The 22,363-nt window shown below is 38.9% G+C and overlaps 1 protein-coding gene across 1 annotated transcript in view; it reads right to left on the bottom strand.

Moving 5' to 3' along the window:
• trpc7b (transient receptor potential cation channel, subfamily C, member 7b) overlaps positions 1-22,121 on the bottom strand; it is a 53,641-nt gene extending 31,520 nt beyond the window's left edge. The window contains exons 1-4 of the mRNA XM_063486825.1: positions 21,550-22,121; positions 16,350-17,112; positions 9,250-9,432; positions 2,652-2,816 (exon numbers count right to left, since the gene is read on the bottom strand). Coding sequence (XP_063342895.1) covers positions 2,652-2,816; positions 9,250-9,432; positions 16,350-17,112; positions 21,550-22,037 — 1,599 coding nt within the window. The 5' untranslated portion in view covers positions 22,038-22,121. The remainder of the gene's footprint in view (positions 1-2,651; positions 2,817-9,249; positions 9,433-16,349; positions 17,113-21,549) is intronic.
• Positions 22,122-22,363: the final 242 nt, after the last annotated feature.

Here is a 22,363-nt window from a genome sequence, read left to right as displayed (position 1 = left end):
TGGGGCATATTATGGGCTGTAAAAACAAGCAATTGATGAGATGAGATGAGAAGAACTAGATGATTAGCTGCAGGTGCAGGAGGCTACACTAAACACAATCAACCAGAACACATCAAAGCTTTCTCTCTGCGTTTGTCTGTCGAACTGTATTTGTTTTCTGATTTACACTGTCTTTATCTATTTCATTATCAAATCCATTCTACTTTTTGTTTCTGATGAGCTGCGGTCACATTGTCACAAAGCATGCATAAACATCTGTTTTGTCTCTTGGTCATTTTTTTGATTAGGCTGCTTTTATTATTCTACCCTCTGTAGTTCTGCTTTATCAACATCACACATGTCCCTGGTCTCTTAAAACAACAAGCACATTAAAAAAATAAATAAACGTGACACACCAACAGATACAGTAACAGCACAACTACAAGCTGTGCATCCCATATTTCCTTCTCTGCCCTGCTTCTTTTTCTCAGCTGTCTCTCACGTGACACGAAACGTCAGACTGTCACATGCAGTGTCATGATTTGATTGATTCATAATTAGATGTAATCATACATCCACACATATGCACACATGTGAATACGCACACAGAAACACACACATTAACATAACACAAGTGTTTTTTGCAACTAGTGCTTCATGATTGGTGGATAACCTCTAAGTGTTATGGTTCTCCATCTTCTCATGCACGGCTAACATCCGGTGCTCTCTCTCTCTCGCTCTCTCTCAGTCTACAAAATGACTAATTCATCAGTCACGCCTACCATGAACTGCTCAAAGGTCCTCAAACCTGAGTGCAGACACACACACACACACACACACACACACACACACAGACACACACCACTTGGTGATGATGAGGTGCAGGATTATTCAGGTTGATGAGAAGATTTGCATAACCGCTTGCTCAGCTCCTGTGTCTGAGTGTGGCCGATGTCATATTGTGTCACTTTAGAAATTACAATCTGCTTGATGAGAATGAAGAAAATGTCAGAAAATGTCCCACATGCCATATAATCAAACAGTTATTATATTGTGTTCTGAAACTGTAAATCTGTACGTTTTGACATTTAATTTGGCCATATCTTTAGAGTCTAGTGCATATATATTCCTGTAATTACCCTAACAAGGTTATAAGGTTTGTGTCATTTATAGAAGAACCATATTTAGTATTTAAGGGAAAAAGTGGATTATTGTCTGTAGCAACAGTGGCTGTAAGAAGGCTACAAGTGCAGAGATGAGGTGGAATCAAGATGACTACAGCTTAAGAAATCGGAAAAACCTATATTAACCTGCTAGGACCTGGCGTCCACATATGTGGACATCACATTTTGGGTTATTTAGACCAAAATACTGAATTTTGCTCTACAAGGGCCTGATATCCACTTACGAGGACATTATACTACTACTGTTCTATTGAAATTTTAAACAAATATCCTCATATGTGGCTCTTATTTTTCTTAGAAAAAAAAAATAGGTTAAAAAAAAATCTGGTAATTCTTTGTTTTTACATTCATCAGGTCCCACTCAGCCCAAATATCAAAGAGAAATTAAAAATGCATGCCGTGGAAGAGTTCGGGTCTGAGGAGGTTAAGTGCTTATGGCTTATTTGTGATGATTCTGTATAACCTAGGATTGTATTTTTATATTCAGGGTAATTATAAGAATACAGGTTGTTAGTTAATAATTGGGGACTATAAAAAAATCTGTCTGTAATGTTATACACAATTTAAGAAAACCTTTTTTATACTGCATGAGCTTAAAATGTCTTATAACATGCTTGGGGTCTTAGCTTCATGGGTAGTAACAACTGCATCTCTAAGATCAGTGGTGATGTCTTTACCCCTTGGCACTGTGTAAACACAACAATGCTCAAGATGAAACAAACTGCCATAATTTCCTTGATTTTAAGACTTGCTGGGCACCGGACGATTTTAAAAGTTCTGACACCTAAAAACATTTAGAATTAAAAGAGGTACGTTCTTTTTCACATGACTCTATCAGGGGCTGGGTCTGTGACCCAGCGTTTTGAGTTTATTTTGTTTTTTTGAGTTTCTTATGTTAAGCTGATGATAAAAAAGTTCTTGTGTTATTATTCGCTAAGATTTAGTTGAGTTTTTTCTAGTTTTTTGTTTCATCTATGTCTCTTTGGTTATGTGTTTTGTTTCCTATCCAGTCTGTCATGTGTTTCGTGTCACACTTCAAGTTCTGCTCAGTCTGAGAGTAGATGATGATGAAGCTAAGATTAGAATAATAAAAGCTGAGCCTAAATGTTGAGCTGAGAAGCGAGTCTGATATGTCCTGAAATGAACTAATGCTAAGTTAATATCAAGGCCTTTGCTGTCGTTCCAACCTCAGGGCAAACTTTAGATTCTCCCCAACTTGTGGTAAGGTCATATGAGCAACAAAGAACAACATTGGGAATTGTTTTTCCTGGTGGGTAAGCCTATAAGCTGCATGACGAGACTTGAAGTGCAATTTGAAATACTATAGTTGGCTGCAAATAATAGGTGGAACAAGAATAGAAAATAATATTTTTCTGAGAAGCAATAGTGCATAGATACAGCAATAATAAGTTCCCTAAACTATATGTATGTGTTTTATTTTAACTGTAGTTTGCAATTGTGTTTGCGCATGTAGTTATCTGTTCATACCTTGCTACATGGCATTATCCAGTAGGCAATAGCCAGGAATGGGAGGCCTACAGTTACTCCCAGCACTGTCCAGCACTTCACACCAATGGACTGCTGCCTCAGGCCAGGCAGATTCTCATACCAGATAGTCAGCAGTTGCTGCTGGCAGTTCGGATGAGCAACAAACTGAAACAGAAGAAAATAAACAAGAAACTTAAATCAGTGGAGAACGAAGGAAGATGAGAGTTTGGGTACAGGGCAAGGATGATTAAAGGATGAGAAAGACAAACTGGAAAGGGCGAGTGGTGCTAAAAGCAAACAACTAGTAATGCTAGGATTTTCAAGGAACAACTCACAATAGCTTCATATGACAAAAAGCTGCTTACGCTTTTTTATTGAAGAATATGCATAGAAAATACTACTATATTTTTGTTACTGAGAGGCCAAATAGAAGTATAGAAGTTTTACATTAAGGCAGGTCGTCTTTAATTTAAACCAGAAACAAACCTTGAATATTTTTCTCCAACTTTAGACATGACTACTGTGACGGACCCCTTGTAATCTCAGTAGCTCTAGTTATCTAGTTATAAGTCCCACTCATGAAAATCCTCTCATCCAAAATGTGCATCTGCAATAACAAAGGTATACAGTTGCAGGACATAGTTTCAGCCAAGGCCTGACTCACCACGCCTGGGACAGGTTGTATGATGTTGAAAATCGTTAAACATTCAGTGACTGCAGGATACATCAATGATGTGATGTATGTATTTTATAAAATGTGGGGGTTTTTTTTGTTTATTTTATTAGCACACAAAGAAGATGAGTATAAGTAAAAACGATATTTCAAATATAAAAAATATGCTACCCAGGCACACACAAGTGGCCAACACTGATCCTTTGGTTAAAGTGGAAAACCCAAATTTAGATGCACTGGGAAAAAGGGATATCTAAGAGTGAACAAAGTGTTCGTAAATATCTAAAAAAGCAGCCAGTTAAAGTCCCAAGAAAGCAGCAGCAAAGCATTCCTGTGTGAATGTCTTTCAAGCTTTTAATAAATTCTTTAATGGACGGAATAAAAAGATGGTCTTGAAAAAAAAAATGTAGGAAAATTGTAAGACATGAAATGTTTTTTTGCCTCAATGTCATGAATTGATGGCAATTATGTGTCTTTCAAAGATTTTTTAACCCTTATTATCTTAGTGAAAGAAAGGATATAATGATAAATAGAAAGCTGAATGAGAGTCGAAGGAAGTCGCTGTAGCCCACGTGTTCTGTGCGCTTAACGTTCAGTCACCAAGTCAATCATGGTATACCTTGTTTTTTCAAAATATATGACACGTTGGTGACAGAAGTTTCCTTTATGACAGAGTCCAAATTAATAACCCATTCACTAAGATATGCATGATAAGCAACAACTGTAAGAAAGAATCACAAACACTGAATTGTGGCAAAGGAAGAATAAAAAATGTCTATAGATTTTTACAACATGTAAGCTGATATAAACCACAAAAAAACAAAAACAAACAAACTGAAAACGTCATTTGAATCAGCACTTTTGACACATGCATTTGTATACACTAATTACAATCTGTCACAGCTGGGCTAATTGCTGTGTAACACATATATCTGACGTTTAAAACCATAAAACAAGAAAATTAAAGTCCAAAGTCCAAATATTACCTTTGACACAAGATTTACTCTAGTCTCTGAGAGACCACCTGTAGAAAGTGTATCTCAGTACGCTGGACACAAATCACTTACAGGGTTTGTGTTATATTACAGATTGGACATCAGTGAGATCAGGCCCAACATTTCGATTATTCATATACTTTGTCTTTAAAGTGACAAATGCTGAAAATCCAGTGGTAGTAAAAGGTAACAGAGACATTAATGCCTTGACGACAGATCAGTATGTTTTAAGTTACAAATATCAATTTTAAAGCAGAACCACAAAAACAATTCCACCTGGCTGTCCTACTGCATACAATAGAAACTTGCCCATTACGGTGGGCAAATTGATTCTGTATGAAGCCGGATTGCACACTGAGCACAGAGAAGTCCTCCTGGAGTTGGCCCCTCCGGGTTTGCAGGTTTCTCAGATGACATCTGTCAGGGACTTCAGGATCTAACCCTCCTCTTTACTGAGAAATTCACACCTATTTTCAAAGAACTCAGAGCTGCTCTGAAGCCTCCCACTGTCTCTTCCATAGTGTGGCTTCCGTCTTACTGTGGACATAAAATATAGTCACTGCTTTTCCTTGGAAGAACAGTTTGAGTTCCTTACATAGTTGAAAATGTCACCAAATATGTCAACTTAAAAAGCAACTTAAAGCCACAGTATTGATCTAACAGTCCACAATAAATGTCCTGACTTCCTCGCCTGGTTTAAAACATCAATAGAGCACCTTAAAATATGAAAACCGTCAGATTTCAGTATGCAGTGTGCAGGGTGGTCATTTTCTATCTCACGTGGATAATGTGTTAAACAGTCATGACTACTGTGGATGACAAAAATGTATTCTTCTCAAGCTTCATCTAAAATTCTCCTTGTCATCTTTGTGGTCAGTGTCTCTCTGTGGACACAGCTGTGGAAAGCAGAGCCATGTTTTTGACCTTTTCACAACTCCAGTGAATTATCCAATCCCAAATTATCCAAAAGAAATTGTGTTATTAAGTATAGCTTGAAGGTCCAAGATTCAAGTTTATTATCATGCGCTTTCAAATAGTTCAGTGCTTATTTAATGTCCACACAGAAACTGACGGAACTGTATCAGCAAAATTGTTCAATGCTGCAGTCAATGCTCTAGTCAAGCCATACACGTTTCATTCTCCCACCATTCCAGCTTTTGTGCTTTCATGTTTTTTAAGCCTTTCATTTGTTATTAAAGTTCTAGATTTGATCTAAATGCAGGTCAAAATGGATGCAGACAAAGTTTAATTTAACAAGAAGGTATATCACAGGATATAACATGAACTGACAGGTAAATTTAAAAAAAAAAAAATGCAAAACAAGACAGCAAAGAAATAGGAACAGGTGGTGGTTAGCACATTGAATTAACAAAGATAGATGGAAAGACAGGACTATATTTGCACAGAGGGAGATGGAAATATTTAAGCCTGGACAGCCAATGAGAAGGTGGGAAAGACAAAGAAGTAAAAAACATAGTAAAGAGACAGGTTACCAACTTAAAGAGGACACAATAAATATAAAATGTCTCAAATCCAAAAAGTGTTTTAGAGAAGGCTAAATGCTGGTGGTATCGGGGAGAACTTTCTTAAAGTCTCCGATTATGTTAAGCAAAAACGTCTGGGTTATAACCCACAGGGAAACATAAACAACAGCAAACAGGAAAATCCCCTCAGCAGGTGCAGTGGTCTGGACTTCCTTTATGGGGAATTACTGTTTTTAATTATGAAAAGTATGCATACTATACATGATACTTCAATGCAACTGAATTAACAAATGCCAAGAGGGTAAACTTGATATGATTAAATATTATGTATTCGCAAAAGGGCATCTGGTGCTAATTTACTTTTTCCAAGTATCTCAAGTAGCTTAGTGTCCATTCTGAATATCTATTTATAGTACTTGAGTATTGTGTATTCATAAAAATCTAAATATATTACTACCTAAATGCAGTCAAGTGGCAACCTTTAATACATTTGTGTTTATGGTTTCCACTTGAATTCATTTAAAAAGAAAAATGGCAACAAGCAGGATGGAAAATCAATTTAATATACAAAGTGCAAAAGAAAGAAGGCAATAAGAAGTGGTGCATTTTCACATTAATTACAGAGTTTATTCTAAGTAAGGCAGTGATAAATGAAAGCCAGCAAAGGTCTTACGACGAAGGAGAGGATGGATGTTTTTCTTCCAGCTGGAGGAAGGATGTGGACAACCAAGCAATCAATGTTCAGTCAGCAGTCAGCTAGTGGAACAATCAAACGCTGTGTTTGTGTATTGTTTTTTGTATTCACGTCTAAGATTTCAGCAACACCTCACTTTTGGTCATGCATGCTCTCCCTCGATTTCTGTTCACTTTATTGGGTTCACCCAGTCAATCAATGCCTATCCATCACTTCACCAGTGACCCTTGATCGTCACGTTCGAGGAGCATTTATCTGAGCTGACAATTGACATTTTCTGCTTCCTCCACCGATCGAAACAAACACATACAATTTGCATATGGCTGAAAAGCCTCAAACAGTAATGCATACACCACCACCCGTCCAGTTACTATAGCTTACCACTGATCAGTCCATCAAACCAATGACCCGTGACATGAAATCTGCCTGTGTCCATCTACATGCTCTACATGCAGTCACGCTCCACCTGGTTTCCATGGCAATCACTCCCTCCCTCTCCTCTTGCCTGGTGTAATTAGCTGCCTGGTATTGGTCATGCTCTCTTGTACAGGATATAAAAAAAGCAGCCTGTTTAATGCCCAAAACACACGTGCGCGCACACACACACACACACACACACACACACACACATACAAATACACCTGCACGCATGCACAACTACACCAGGGAATTACCTGATTAAAGAAAACATGAGGCACATTAGGATCAGACAGGAACACGTGTGAGTGAGAGAGAATGGCAGGGCCAAATGGGGAAAAGGGATTTAGTTTGACATTTTCCTGAGCACCTCTGCACAGCAGGGATTAACTTTTACACACAGGCCAGTGAGTTGTTTACAAAAGGGTCCTGTGAGTCCACATTCACAACAACACTCAAGCATACTGTACTGGAAATATACTGCACAAACAGATCAGAGACACTAGCTTAGTTAGAAACAAGTCTGGTTACATGTTAAACTGCAATAAATAATGTTATTTCTATCCATGCCATAGGAATTAAAGGTAGTGTGTTGCATTGGTTTGAATCATATCTGTCTAATAGACTCCACTTTGCTCATGTAAATAAGGAGTCTTCTTTACACAACTACACACACTAACGTTTATTATGGATTTCCACACAGTTCCTTGCTAGGACTAATTCTGTTTACTTTACTCATACGTCCCTTAGGCAGTATCATTAGAAGGCATAGTATACATTTTTATGCTATGCAGATGATACCCAGCTATATCTATATATGATGCCACAAACCAGTTAGTTAGCAATGTCTTAAAGACATGAAAACCTTGATGACCTCTGAAGTTTCTGCTTCTAAATTCAGATAAAACTGAGGTTATTGTACTTGGCCCTAAAAATCTTAGAAACGTGGTGTATAACCAGATACTCTGGATACAATTACCTTGGCATTAAGTAACAGAAAGAGGAATCTTGAAACCAATATTTTCACCAGGATTTGTTCTTAAATGTCCATATTAAACAAATATGCAGGACTTTCTTGCATTTGTACAAATATCTCTAAAATTGGAAACATCCTGTCTTAGAGTGGTACTGAAAAGCTAGTTCATGCATTTATTATTTCTGGACTATTCTAATTCATTATTATCGGCTGTTCTAAAACCTCCCTGAATTTCAATTTATCCAAATTGCTGCTGTGAGAGTACTGACAGGAACTAGAAAGAGAAAGCAGATTTCTCCCATATTGGCTTCTATTCACTGGCTCCCTGTTAAAGCCAGAATCAAATTTATAATCCTGGACCTCACATACAAGGTCTTAAATGTTCAGGCCCCTCATAATACAATATCACGCCAACAGCACACTTTGCTCTAAGACTGCTGGCTTACTTGTAATTCCTAGTGCTTGCTCATAGGGGGTTGTCTGACTATTTCTTTGATCCGTAACTTAAAATATAAAGCGCTTTGAGGCGACTGTTGTTGTGATTTGGAACTATATAAATAAAATTAGATTTAGTCGAACTGACAAATCTGCACTTATATTAATGTGTCCATGTTAACACAACAACTAAAAAGTATGTGGCGAGTCTCATTTCATTTTTTTTTTTACTTCTGGTCCCAGGTCTCTGTGAAATTTTCTTTTGCAATACCCAAGTCGATCTGAAAAGACATGGGCAGTGCTGATAATACTCGAATTCCTATGTGTGTGTAATAACCTTAATGGAAATGTACAGGTCCAAAAGGTCAAAGTTACAAAGCAGTCTAAGTTATTATACAACAAAACGGTCTTCTTCCAAACAACAAATGGACCTTAAAGTTGAAATGACGAGAGGATTATTGGTCATGTTTTCTTGTGTGGTCCCATGTGTTTTGGGGGTTGGGTATGGATTTTTGGAACTGTAAAGACCCAAAAAATGAACTTCAATGATATCTCAGATGTACTGCCCTTTCGAAAAGGTTAAAGAAAAAGAAGTTGACATAGTACATGAACACCAGTATTAGGTGTCAAAGTCAAACACACTGTGTGACAAGCCTCTTCACCTTTAGAGACCTATAAAGCTGCTGAGACAAACAATTACCGTTTTTTCTCGCAGTCTTTTGTATTATGTTGACATTTTTAGTTATTACTTACAGAAAATGTTTTCACAGTTCCTGCAAAAATAATTTAATCCCACAAAAAAGGCATTACATACTGCATTGCTAATTCTTTGAATAATTTTTACACTAATTTTTAATGTTGCAAATTAATGCAATTTGTAAAATTCGTTACATTTTTTAACTGACTAACCGGTTTTTGTCTTACCTTCTTGACTTCATATTTGATAGCCAGTTTGACACGGCTGAGGCAGGGGCGGTTGTAGGGACTCGGCGGGCACTGATCCACGTCGCCATTCAAAATCGCCTCAACTTCCTCTGTGTCCCGACAAAGGTCCAACACACCCACCACAAAGTCTTTACACTGCATGGACAGCTTACGGTAGTCATTCTGCATGAGAGTGGATGATGTGAATATATTTCAGAAGGGAGGAAAGAAAGAAAATATTTTATTTAAATTTTCACATAGGTGTTACCAATAGATGCAGAAAATGTACAATTCTTCAAAGCCTGAGAATCATCCCTGTCCCTACATAATAATCACCTGCCTCTTTTTGCGTTCTCTCAGGTAGTTAGAAATCTTTTACAATGTTTAACAATGGCTTGTTAGCATTGTGTCTTTTGGCTCGAACTGGCTTTTCCTACCTTTTCACACAGAAAAAAAAACAAAAAACATAAAACATTTGCTGTTATAATAGATTGATAGATACAATTATAAAAGATTGAAAAATCTTCAGTTTGTTTTTGTATGAGTAAAAAAACAATTATCGAGCTAAGATTCTGTGGGACTTCCAGATACAGATGGACAAAATGGTGGTGGCTAACCAACCGGACATAGTGGTGGTAGACAAACAGAAGAAAACGTCTGTAGTGAGCGATGTAGCAGTTCCGAATTACAGCAACATCAGGAAGAAGGGATACGAGAAGATCGAGAAATATGAAGGGCTCAGAGAAGAGCTCCAAAACATGTGGAGGGTGAAGGTAACAGTGGTCCCAGTGGTAATCGGAGCACTAGGTGCAGTGACTCCAAAGCTAGGCGAGTGGCTACAGCAGATCCCAGGAACAACATCGGAGATCCTCTGTCCAGAAGAGTGCAGTCCTGGGAACAGCTAAAATACTGCGCAGGACCCTCAAACTCTCAGGCCTCTATTAGAGGACCCGAGCTTGAAGGATAGACCGCCCACAGGGGCCAGAGGGGAATTTTTATATATATATGAAATTTTGAAATTAATTGCACTACATATATTAGCAGAAATGGTCCTGAAACAACTGAATAAAGGCATCTAGACGTTTCCTTTTGGAGTATCATTTTTGAAATGCTCAATCAGTACCTTCCCATGCATCTGATTTTACTTGCACACACAAAAAAAAAACAGAATTCTTCTAAATAAATCCACAACACTTCAATTTTATCTCAGATAAAACTAAAAAGTTAAAAACAGAACAGAAGAAGAGCATAAATGAGGATAAAGTAGGCCAATCCACTCCTTTAATCTGTTCTTTCAGTGAACATACTGTGTTGCCCCAGCTGGGAAGCAGCAAAAGAGTGCTCTAGATATGGCACAATGATAGAAACGTTATTACTGTACTTTCTTACATAGCAGTTGTGGATGGATGTCTTTTTTTCAGTGTTTTCAAAAGTCCCTTCATAAATTATGAACTCAGCTCAGATAAAGCTGAAATGTTCATGAATTTCCTAAAGCTGCTAAACCCTAATAACTGTGTAATTACACTAAATTAATACTCTGAAGTAGCTAGTTTTATTTTTCTTCAGTGCGACTTTCAGTCGCAGTTTATTACAAACTGAAACAATTTATTAAAAGCTTCGTTAAAATGAGCACAATTGATTCTTTCAATAAAAGTTCAAGTTTCAATCTCTTACCCTGTGGCTCTCACTGTGCACTCTTAGCTTTCTTTCTATCAACCACTTTTGCTTGATTCTGTTTAGCAACAGTTGGTTGAACAGGAAGCAGTCAGCAAGCTGGAGCTTCTGGCAGATTTAGAGTCCCTGAGGAATGATTATCATTATGCATTCACCGCCATGTTTGTGCTCTGCTCAAGCAAACTATTACACCGTGTTGAGGCAAAAGCTTTTACATTGTTCTTTTCAGTAAAATAATTAGCATTAAACACAGTAGGAAATTATCATCTCCACTTTCTCAACTTTCTTTCAGTGCATCTTTTTAAGCAGGTAGCATAAAGTACTTATGTGTATGTCTGTGCCTTATATTAATATATATACTTATCAAGAACATCATTTATATTCCTCCACAGTTTGGTCTTTTTAGCACAACTTGGACAGTGTCAGTCTTGAATATAAAATTGTGACCTTACTTCCGTAGAATCCTTGTGTTCACATTCTTAAACCCCATTCAGTTACAAAATATCAATAAATTTTCAAATTTGGTCCATGTTGCTTACATTTATTATTTAAAAAAATAAAAGAAGCCAACCCTTTGGCAACAAGAAATAAAAGTGGGTTTTTTTTCCTCTTTCAGGCTGCTAGATGAAAGAAATCAATTACTATCTCAAGCCTATTCAAAGACAGGACTTCAGGCTATAAGAAGTACAAAAATATTTTCTTAAACAGTGGTATTTTTATTGCTAAACAGACATCAAAAATGCACACACAAAGATAGTACGCATGCATGAAAATCCAATCATGTTATGTGGGTTTTTACCTTGACAACTGAGACTGAGGACAGTGTTGTGAGATTGAAATTGGAGACAGAGCGGTGTGAAACCGAGTGAGAATGGTTACAGATGAGTGAACTGAGGGGTACGCGAAAAGAGAGAGAGTGAGAGTGAGAGAGAGTGTCAAATGTGACACAATCAGAGAGAGAGAGAGAGAGGGGACAGGGGAGGTAATGTAATGTAAGATGGAGGCACTCTCCTTCTTGTTGTCTTTTGTCTCAGTTTTGCTCAATATTTCATTATTTAAAAAAAACATGCAAAATTATATTTCAAATAAAAGTTAATTGACACTTTCCACTGTCTGATTGTATCCTCTCTTACTGCTCACTTACTTTCTAAAAGGTGTTTGGAGCTTTTCTATGTGTGTCTACAGAGGCTCAGATGACAAACTGATGGGTTTCTTGTGGAGTAAGGTTCAAATATAAATATTTGGTTTGTAAAACAGTTCTGATGGATCCTTAGCAGTCCCCACATAACAATTCAATATGCGGCGAATTTAACACCATTGCTCCTGCATGGAGACATGTTGTGCATCTTCTCCAGTGGATGAGAAGTTTTAACCTAACTCACACTGAACATCCAGTTTGATTTAAACAAATGAACTTGTGTCTTACACTACATTCAAAATGTATGTGTACAGTCAGGGGGCTAGCTAGTACATAACATCAATATGTCAACAAAGCAAAAAGCTTTTATATGAATCTGTCAAACAGTTCAATTTCAGTTTTTCACTTATGTGGTGGGCGAATAGAATGATAATGACAATATACTGCACTGACAGCTGCTGTAAAGCCAGGCAATTGTTATTCTTTAGGAGAAGTGATACCTGAACCTAACACCTAATGGGGGGGGTGGGGGGGGGGGGCACTTGACTTCAGTTTTATCTTTAAGTCAGTTTGTGATGGTGACCGAATGTATTTTATTCTCTTATGTGAGCGGGGGAAAAAACGACAGTCACTGAAAATGCTGTTAATAATAGCTGCTGAATATTGTTTAAGTAAAACAAGTGCAAAGAAAACAGACACACAGAGAAAACAAACAATAAGGAAAATAGGGTCTGATGATTTGAATAATGTGAATTTAGAGGCTTCTAGAATAAATAGGCTGCTGATTGGCAGCTTATTTCTCAGTCTTGGACAAACACGTACCTTTCAATTATGCTTCTCTGAAAATACACATGAATAAATCCACAGACCTATGCTTAGAAAGATGTTAGAGATTCCCATATGTCATAGAGGCTCACAAAAGCACTAAGATGGTCATTGCCTTAATCTCAAAAACGCATTATGTATACTTGTACAGCACTTCAAGCAGGTTGATTAGATTATTCAGCTCCTTTCAGGATACTAGCTTTAGAAGTGAGATGAAAGAAATATAAACTTATGGCATAAATTCTAAATTAATTCACCAAGGAAATGGTAAAATGCCATTTTGATTCATTGGCCCAAGTTATCTTATATAAATACACAGAAAAGAGTTGTTCAGGACTGTGAGGACTGGGCATATTAACTGAGATTTGTATGAATAGATAAATACACCTCTGAAGTCATAAAAGTGCACCTAATAGCATAGAAAAGTTCATATGTAACATTTTGTGTTAGCAACAAAATGCCCTAACTTATCCCACCCACATTTGAACGCCCCATAAAAACACACAGCTGACTTAGGGCTATCGGCATATAACATTATTTGATATTTTAAATTAATGAGAAGATGATGCGAGAAGGGACAAGAAAACAAATAAAGAGAAAAAAGACAGAGGGGTGATAATGAGATGGTAATGAGACAGATGAGCTCCAACACAACTGTGGTCCCTCAGGTGAGCCCTTCTCATTAACTTGTCTGGAGACAGAACAGACTGACAAGCAGAAAGGCTGAATATCAGACACAAATGGGGGGTAGAAAGCGGAAGGACCAGAGAAATAATGACAGTTATTAACAAGAGTGTTGAGTGTAAGAGAATGAAGCACTACATGGGTACACAAAGGCATGCCATTTTCTAGTTCACCAGATGCTTCAGTACCATGTAATGGTAATCACACCAGTGCACATTTTACATGCACTTATTCACAGTACTGCTAGAATTTCTTTAAGATGTACCCAGAGGCTATTACTAATAGCTTGCACAAATCACTCGTGCAGTCAGTCTCTAAAGAAAGACAGTCGACTGACACTTGCATACCCTCTAGCTCCTTTGCACAGGTCTGAGCAAGCTTACAGACAAGACAGATCCAATATCACAGCGAAAACAGTTCTCACAGCTTTTCTTTGAAGACAATTTTTCACTTATAAGTGAATCTCACTTGGAAAAACAAGCAAATCGTTAGAAATGTTAAAAAATTATCAAGTATAAATGCATACATATAATGTTCAAGTCTAATGGATGAGTGTCTCTGGTTTTTCAGTGAATGCCTTACTCATTATATCCAATGCTAACTGATTTGGGACTCGTACACAAGCTGGCACAGTAGGGGGAAATAAGCTTCCTCTCTACCTCAAGCTGCTACCCAAAGCATGCCCACCTGACCACACAGTGTAAAGTGAGCACAAACCAATGACCCTGCCTTGACAGAGATGCCAGCAAACAAACTCAGGTTTGATTTTTTGGTTTAAAAAAAGAATGAAAAAAAAATCATTTTCACACAAGCTACAGAAAACAAGGGAACATCAGTTAGGCACACTGTCTGAAGTTCTCCTTTCTTACATTTAACCCAGAAGATAATAGTCCTCTTTAGATATGTTCTCACTTGTGGAAATACTCTTTTTGATTTAGATGACAGAGCTGCCAGTGTAGTGTACACAGGAGGAGCATGAGTTGCTCTATTCTGAGTTTGGACTTTGATCTAGGGATTTAAAGGGTGTTTATTGTCCAGTCCAACAGCGTCAGACATTGATGTTTCCACATGCATCTCCATCATGTAATGTTTAGAAAGGTTCAGGGTTGGAGTGCATTAATGATATGGGCTTTACATTTTTAAGAAACAATATTAAATATTACACAAGCAAAATAATCCATTTAGAGGCCACTCACCTTTAACCCTGATCCTAACTTCCAATCTTTAAACCTCAAATATGCCTTCGGAGATATGATATTTACTTCCAAGCTTTTGAAATTAAAATTATTCCTCACCAAGACAGTGACACAAATACTATCGTACATTCATGTCAGTATTTTTACATCAGTTTCATTATCATGGAAGCAAGGTGTGTTTTGGTGACTGCAGCACAGATAGGAATTTTTCCCTCACAATGCAAAATGCTCCATTTTAAACTCTTTTTTTCCCAACAACTTGAGGGCACATTGAATTACTAACAGGTAGTTCAGAAGGGTAATAAAAATCTACAGCGCCCTAGGAAATACATTCAAGATGTGATCACTGGTAGGAATGCGGGGAAGAGTCAGATGCATATATTTTCTTAAAGCAGCATATTCCTGATCTACATCGCGTTAAAAAAAATAGACCAATAAAAATACCTTAGTCAATCACAATACCAGGCTCAAGAAAAGATAGATCCCTGAAAATAATGTTCAATGTGTTGTTTTTACTTAAGCATCTGCACTGATGCAGCTGCATTCAACAAGGAGCTTCCCCTTGGAGCAAAACTACAAAAAACAATTCAGGACAGGGTTTATAAATTTTATTATAAAGAGCTTACAAACTTTCAGTGGAACAAAAATATAGGTATATTTTCTAAACTATTTAAAACTGTCAACTTATCTCACACTTGATTTAGAGTTGATAAATGCTACTGAATCGACTTCTGGAGGGCATATTCAAGGTGATTAAAGAGCTAGTGGATGCTTAAACAAACCTGAGCTGTGAAATAACTGCTGTGTTCTGTGATAAAACGGATACATGAATAGGTTAATGTTGACATTTCCAGCTCATCTTTAAACACTGGCAGTTAATGAGTTGAAAATATCTAAAATACTTATCTAATATTTAAAGTATGCTAAAGCTTGCAAAACCCAGTCCTCTCCCTTGGCCCAATAAAGCAGTTACGGTTTACACCACCATCTACTTTAATATTAGAGTTTTGGTGCAGTGCGTCTGACTCTTACTTTTGTAGTTGTACTTTAGGAGAAACACTGGATTACATTCTTTCCCTTTAATTCCTTATATGGCTTGACAGCTGCAGATGGCAGGACAATCCCTTGATACCAAGAGAAAGACAGAGTGAGAGAGGAACATTACTGGGGCTGGTGCCAACTGCTCAAACTGATATGGCATGGAATCACCATGGTGCTCCACTGCACTAATGTCAGTTTTTGGATTCTGGAGGGGAGCAGTCGCTCATTTCAAAAGAGCCCTTTGAGATCCCTTGTGATTCTGTGTCACTTTTCTTCTCTGGCCTGAGGATCACTGAACAAATCCTGGCTCACACATCTGTTCATCCTTCTCAGCCCTTTCCTGCCACCCACTTACATGCTTTTTAGCATTTTTCAAATTTAAGCAGCGGGTAGAATAAGGTTCATAGCTGGGGGTTGAACTTATAGACACTAGTGTACATTTGCAGTATGACATCTGCATCTCTACAAAACAAGTCTTTATTTTTAAACTAGTAAAGTATGAATAAAGAAAAGAATGAAGAAAAGCCAATCGGACACCTCACCTTAAATTCTGTCTCAATGTTGGCCAGTCTTGCCAGTTCATTGCTGAGCTCGAGGGCGGTGAGCACAGGGTCTTCACTGCTGAGCGACAGGTAAGCTGCACTGGCCAGGGCCTTATATGCATTCATCCTGGAGCGTGAGTGGCTGAAGGAGTCTTTCTTCTGTTTCTCCACACATTCTGAACATTTACAGAAATAGTCATGGGGCCTTTCAATGCGAGCCCCCTTCGTCAGGAGGATGTGGACAATCTCGTATTCCTGGCAGTGAGCAGCCAGGACGATGGGTGTGATGTCATGCGAGAAGCGCGTTCCATCTTCGTCATAGGCGTAAAAGTCATCATCACGCATCTCTTGCTCCAAAGTGCTCAAAGCCAGCCGCAGACCTCCACCAAAAGCAGGATGGGCAAGAATGGCTTCAACGATTCTAACATAACCTTTTGAGATGGCCAAAAGGAGGCCATCACCAATCCTAGCCAAACCATCTTTCTTTAGCAGCAGCTCAGTCACTTCTAGGTGCTCGTTACCCACTGCGAGCTGCAAAGCATTCTGGCCCATGTAGTCCACACAATTAAAGTTAAGGGTTTTGGACTCTTCCAGCATCTTGCGGACCACAGGAATGTTTCCGTATTCAGCAGCATCCAGAAAACGCTCCTCCTCTGCAGTGAGGGCCGAGCCACGCTCATTGAACATATAGGCTGGGCCCCGCACTGCCTGGCGACGCCCCTTCTCCCTCAATGTCGTGTGGCGGCGATGCATGGCTTCCACCCTGGAGACAGTAAAGACAGTTAAACACACTACATCATTGAAAAACACAATGATTATCGAGATGGCAATGGAGGTACAACACAACAAAGGAATTCAAGACTCAGAGAAAGAAGCAACAAAGTGATGAAGAGTAAGTGACTGAAAATTAGAGAGGAAGAAAGCAAATGTTGAAGGCAAGCAGAAAGACAGCTAAAATCAGTGTGCCTATGACGTATCATACCAAGTCCTCCATGGACAGCTGGTCTCCCACAAAAAGCTGTGCTTAACACAGACTTCTCCAGTGACTGTACAGAAAGCACCACCAAGATGCTAGTGATTTATCTGCCCCCAGACAGATCAATAAACCACTATAATGGGTCAAATCTCTTTGTTGGGTAGGTCAACAGCTGTGATTGCCAAAGCAGAGATGACGCTGTCAGCTTAACTAGCTCTAGAATGACAAACTTATACTGTGTCATCCAAAGTGACCATTTGAACACTGGTGAATAAGAGTTCGTCACTTGGAAATTTGCATGGATATGGATTTAAAAATGCACATCCTGCTCTTTACAGTGTTTTTTCTGCCTTTGTCCAACCATCCGAAGTAACAGTGCTAGTAGAACTGCTTTTAATCATGTCTATTAGTGCAAAACAGTTTTCATCAGAACTATTGTGCTCCAACTACTTTGTTACAAATTGTCCAAATCAGCACTATTGTACTCCACCCACTGCAATTAAATCCACCGTAGCATCTGTGTCTGCTGTATGATTGGACAGTCGGTGAAACCCAGATAATGAAAAAACCTTGAAACTCCCCAGAGAGAGAGATAGCAGAGGTGAGGTACCGTTTTTTAAAGCCATAATTGGGTAGTATTATCCAGGTACAAGACTGTTAAAGGATTTTCAATATAATGCTGCTATTATGAGTGAAATGGCTGTAAATGATACAGTGACCTTATAAATGACTAGGGGTCCAGATTCACATTAGACCTGCCAGCAAAATGAAAAAAAAAGTAATAAAAATACCATGTGAGGTTATTTTGAATTTGAGTTATTTGTAATTGTGTGTCTGCGTGTGTGCGTGCGTGCGTCTGTGTGTGCGCGTCTGTGTGTGCGCTCGTCCATGGACAGAATGCAGGACATTGAATTGAAGGAAATGGTGAAAATGGAAACTTGTTCAAGGTAGAAATATTCCCCAGGGGTGTCAAAGGATGTGGAACTGAGAAGATGAAGAGAGCTCACCAGGACAAATCTTGTGTGTACATGTGAGTGTGTGTATGGGGTTGACAGGGAGAGAGAGAGAGAGTGAGAGTGTGTGTGTGTGTGTGTGTGTCAAATGTGACACAATCAGTTGTGCCTGTCCTTGACTGCCAATCAGTGGGAGTAAGCAACCACCACCTCCCATACAGAAACATAAACAATTACACATTAGGGCACCAGAATATGAACAAAACCTAATTTAACAATAGAATGTAATGTAAGCTAACACTATACAGTGGCTCTAAAGAAAGTACTATCTATTAACTCCAGCACAAAGGCATCTTTTCCTATTGGTCATTGTGTGTTTTGTTGATTCAATGCTTTACGCTGTAAGTTGTGTCTAATGTCTTCTCCACCTTTACACAAACACATACAGAGGGGGATATTCTTACAGAGATATTTGTAAACATTGGGAGGATTTCTCATAAATGAAGAAAGAGGCTGGCTGCCAGCCCATTTAGATAACCTTATAGTCAGGTAATGAATCGCCATTTTCTGTCCCTCTCTAGCTCCCTCTCCATCCATCTTTGGCTGTTTGTGATTCGGCTCTGAAATAAAATTTACCGTCATCATTTTAATGTGGAACGAGAGTCGCGCAGACAAGAAGAGCCAGACACAATTGAGATAAACAGGCAGAGAGAAGCCATGTTTACATGGTAGGTACAGAACAAGAAGAGAAATTATCAAAGCATGGCATGTGTATATATGTGTGTTTTGGCTTATATATCTAGAGTCTGAGACTAAATTCCTATGTCATAGAGTGGTAATTCTAAAGAAAGACAAAAAGGACTTAATGCATTTAACAAAAGAAGAAGGAGGGAAGAAAAACTACTTTTTAAAACAAACAACATCTGACTACAATTGTCCTCTTGGAGAGTACAATATTTACCCAAGAGCTTTGGTTAAGAAGCATTTTATAGATCTATGACTTACTTTATACTGGAGTACTTTAATGTTGTTTCAAACTATTTTATTAAATCTACCCGCCTCAGTTTCATACTAAGTATACACTCTGCATTTGTAAAGTGGACATGGCTTCAAAATCGTGAAGTTTAGATTCAGTGGGTAGAAACAGATCTTGACTCATGCTTTGAACAGTGGTGATGACACCTATTTTATTTTAATTTAATGTGATCAGACTATTCACTATAGTAATGTAAGTACTGTTTTTTTTTAAATCCTGAAACTGCAGCTGTTACTGAGTCTGCCCAATTTGCTGGTGGATCCCAATATGAGCCTCCTGCAGATCACTGAGAGCGGCTGTCCAATCACGCAGCTCCCTCTTGTACTAGCAACAAAACTGACAGAAAAAGAGAAAAAAGCAATCTTGCACCATTGCCGCAAGTGTCTCTAACACAGCAGTGGTGCTTGTTCAAAAAAACCTCTCAAACTACAGTTCTTTTGAGATCTCAGACACTTAATTGGCTTGAGTCTAGCTCACTGGATTGTAAAAGTTCAACCTGAGTCGTAGTTTGGGTGATGCACAGGTGGACAGACCAGGTTTGTTTTTTTATTTAAGAAAAACATCATATGTGGCTAAAAAATGTATATTATACAAGCATTATTGGAAAACTAAGCCAAGAAGCCAAGCTCAAAGTGAATAGCTACAACCTAAATTTAAAAAAAAAAAAAAATCAAATACATGGTTGGACTGGTAGTAATGTAAATGCTACTTTCTGGAGTAAATATGCAAAACCACTCACAGGTGTCAAATGTAAAGCGTTTTTACGCTTTTTACACACAAAGCAACAAAAAAATATGTTGGAAATGTACAATGAAGCTTTAGTACAGAATGAAAATACAATAAGATAACTGTCACTACGAGCTTTTCAGCCAGGTAAACTGCATAAACAGTTTTTTACGTGTCCTCTTTTCACACTTGAACTTTCCAGGGTTGAGGCACTAAGTCATTTATAATCTGTGCAGGCAATCAATTAGGTTAGGTCATTTACCGGTGAACTAGGGAGAAGGAAGGAAAGAAAAGATTAATCAGGTTTGAAATCAAATTTTATAGAAATGACTAATGAGTTAGTGTTTTATCAGTGGGCAAACACACACACACACACACACACACACACACACACACACACACACACACACACAAACATCTGAGAAAAGCTACTCTCTTGGCTCTGTCTCTACTTTTGTCAACCACACACAAACACACACAGAGTTCAAACAGTAAATTGCCAATTTTTTTTAAAGATCAAAGTCGAGTTACTCAATATAATTTAATGGTAATGAGAAACAGACATGTCCAGCCTCTCTAACCAGCTCTTTCACACAAAACCTGAGCACACAGGTGTCCAACATTTCACCTAGTCAGCCATCAGAGCTTCTTCCATGTTAGGCCTGTTAAGCTGAACACTGGTATCAAAAAGCCAGACCAGGGAAGATCAAAGTCCAAACTCTGAGGCCTGTTATTCTCAATATCTGATAGTCATAGCTAAGCTGGCTGTGTAACATTAATATCCATCAAGTATTGTCACGTATGTCCCACTTTTTCCTCTGGACATTTTCTAAATTGATGCAGTGGGCTGCATGCACCAAAACTGTGCTCCTTTGTTTTTATTGAAACAATTCAATACATATGTAGTTATACAGGAAACAGCTAAACATAATTCTGTACACTGTATTGTGGAAATCAATCTCTGCAACCTGCTCCAGCTCTGTGTCATATGCCTTAATTTGCCCCTGTTTCCTATTTAACGATCTCTGAACACAAGGAGGTAGTAAGGGCTTCACTTCCTCACATATGCATTTTGCACATACATGACTTCACAGCTTAATGGAGGTTGAGATGGAAGAGAAAGTGGCAGCTTTAGAAATCCCACTTACTGACTTACAGTGAACTAATATTTCAGATAACAGCACATCTTAGCATGTGATGTTAAAAGCACAGTAAGTTCAGATATGTCACCAATAACATTACTCAAAGAATTTATTTGAAAAGTCTGCTAATGTGCTGTCTATGTAGTGTCGGTCTGTGCCTCACAAGCTAGGTGCACCTGGTTTAGTGTAAATCCTGCCTGCCTCCACGCTTTTCAAAACTGACCTCTACTTGTTGACATTCCAGGTGGATTAAGGTTTGTGGTTATAGTTTAGAAATAAGTCCACGGACTCTGCACAAGGTCAGTGATCACAGGGCACGAGAATTAATTTTCTGGGTTAATTATATAAGGTGAGGGGGAGGACTCACGTTTGCCGGGTTTCGGAGTTGAACTCGGTGTCTATGTGCTCAACAGTGTAGTGGTTCCCATAATCCGAGAGCTCCGGAGCCCGGTGCAGTCTCTGTCCGCGGTGCTGAAAGCGCTCAGCGTTGGCCGCTCCACGTCCCCTCCACTTGGGAAACGGGTCATCGTACTGGTCGTAGACCGCATCTATGTGTATACCCGGTCGCGAGAGAAACGGCGAGCCGGTGTCCCCGGTGCGCTGGGGGAACTTTGGCGGTGTAAAGTGTGTGGACCCCCCGGTTTCCTGATACTCTGGAGATGGGTGAAGACACTCCGGAGAGGCGAGGTAAGGTGGGTCGGTGTCCCCAAGCAGCGGAGAGGCGGAGGAGAACAGGTCTAGGGGCCGCGGAGAGGAGGGAGATCCTCGGGGAAGTCTGAGAGAGAGAGGCGAGGAGGGAGACTCGGAGAGGTGCCCCCTCTCGCCGCTGTCGCTTTCCTCGCCCTCGTCACACATTGGGAGAGTTCCCGTCCAACATATACTTTAAAATATTTAAGCTATGTGACAGACATTTAACAGTGTTTGTCAAAGTTGCCACCGCACAAGTTTCTTCTGAGCAGCGCCGTGGCGACGAGCCAAGCCTCCACCTTTGCCTCTGAGTGCGCGCGCTAATTAGAAGGCAGCGAGTGCGCGCGCAGGGAAAAGCCAACCCTTTACAAAATGGAAGGAAAAGAAGAAGAGGCAACACCATAAAGTAGCTTAACTTACACATAACACCGGCCAAGACAGACGATTACACCTCAGGGTTGCATTTGCTAATTAGAAAGTACAAATAAGCTGTA

The sequence above is a fragment of the Pelmatolapia mariae genome, linkage group LG2 (genome assembly GCF_036321145.2).
Source record: "Pelmatolapia mariae isolate MD_Pm_ZW linkage group LG2, Pm_UMD_F_2, whole genome shotgun sequence".
Taxonomy (NCBI): domain Eukaryota; kingdom Metazoa; phylum Chordata; class Actinopteri; order Cichliformes; family Cichlidae; genus Pelmatolapia; species Pelmatolapia mariae.
This window is presented reverse-complemented; position numbering and strand designations above follow the sequence as displayed.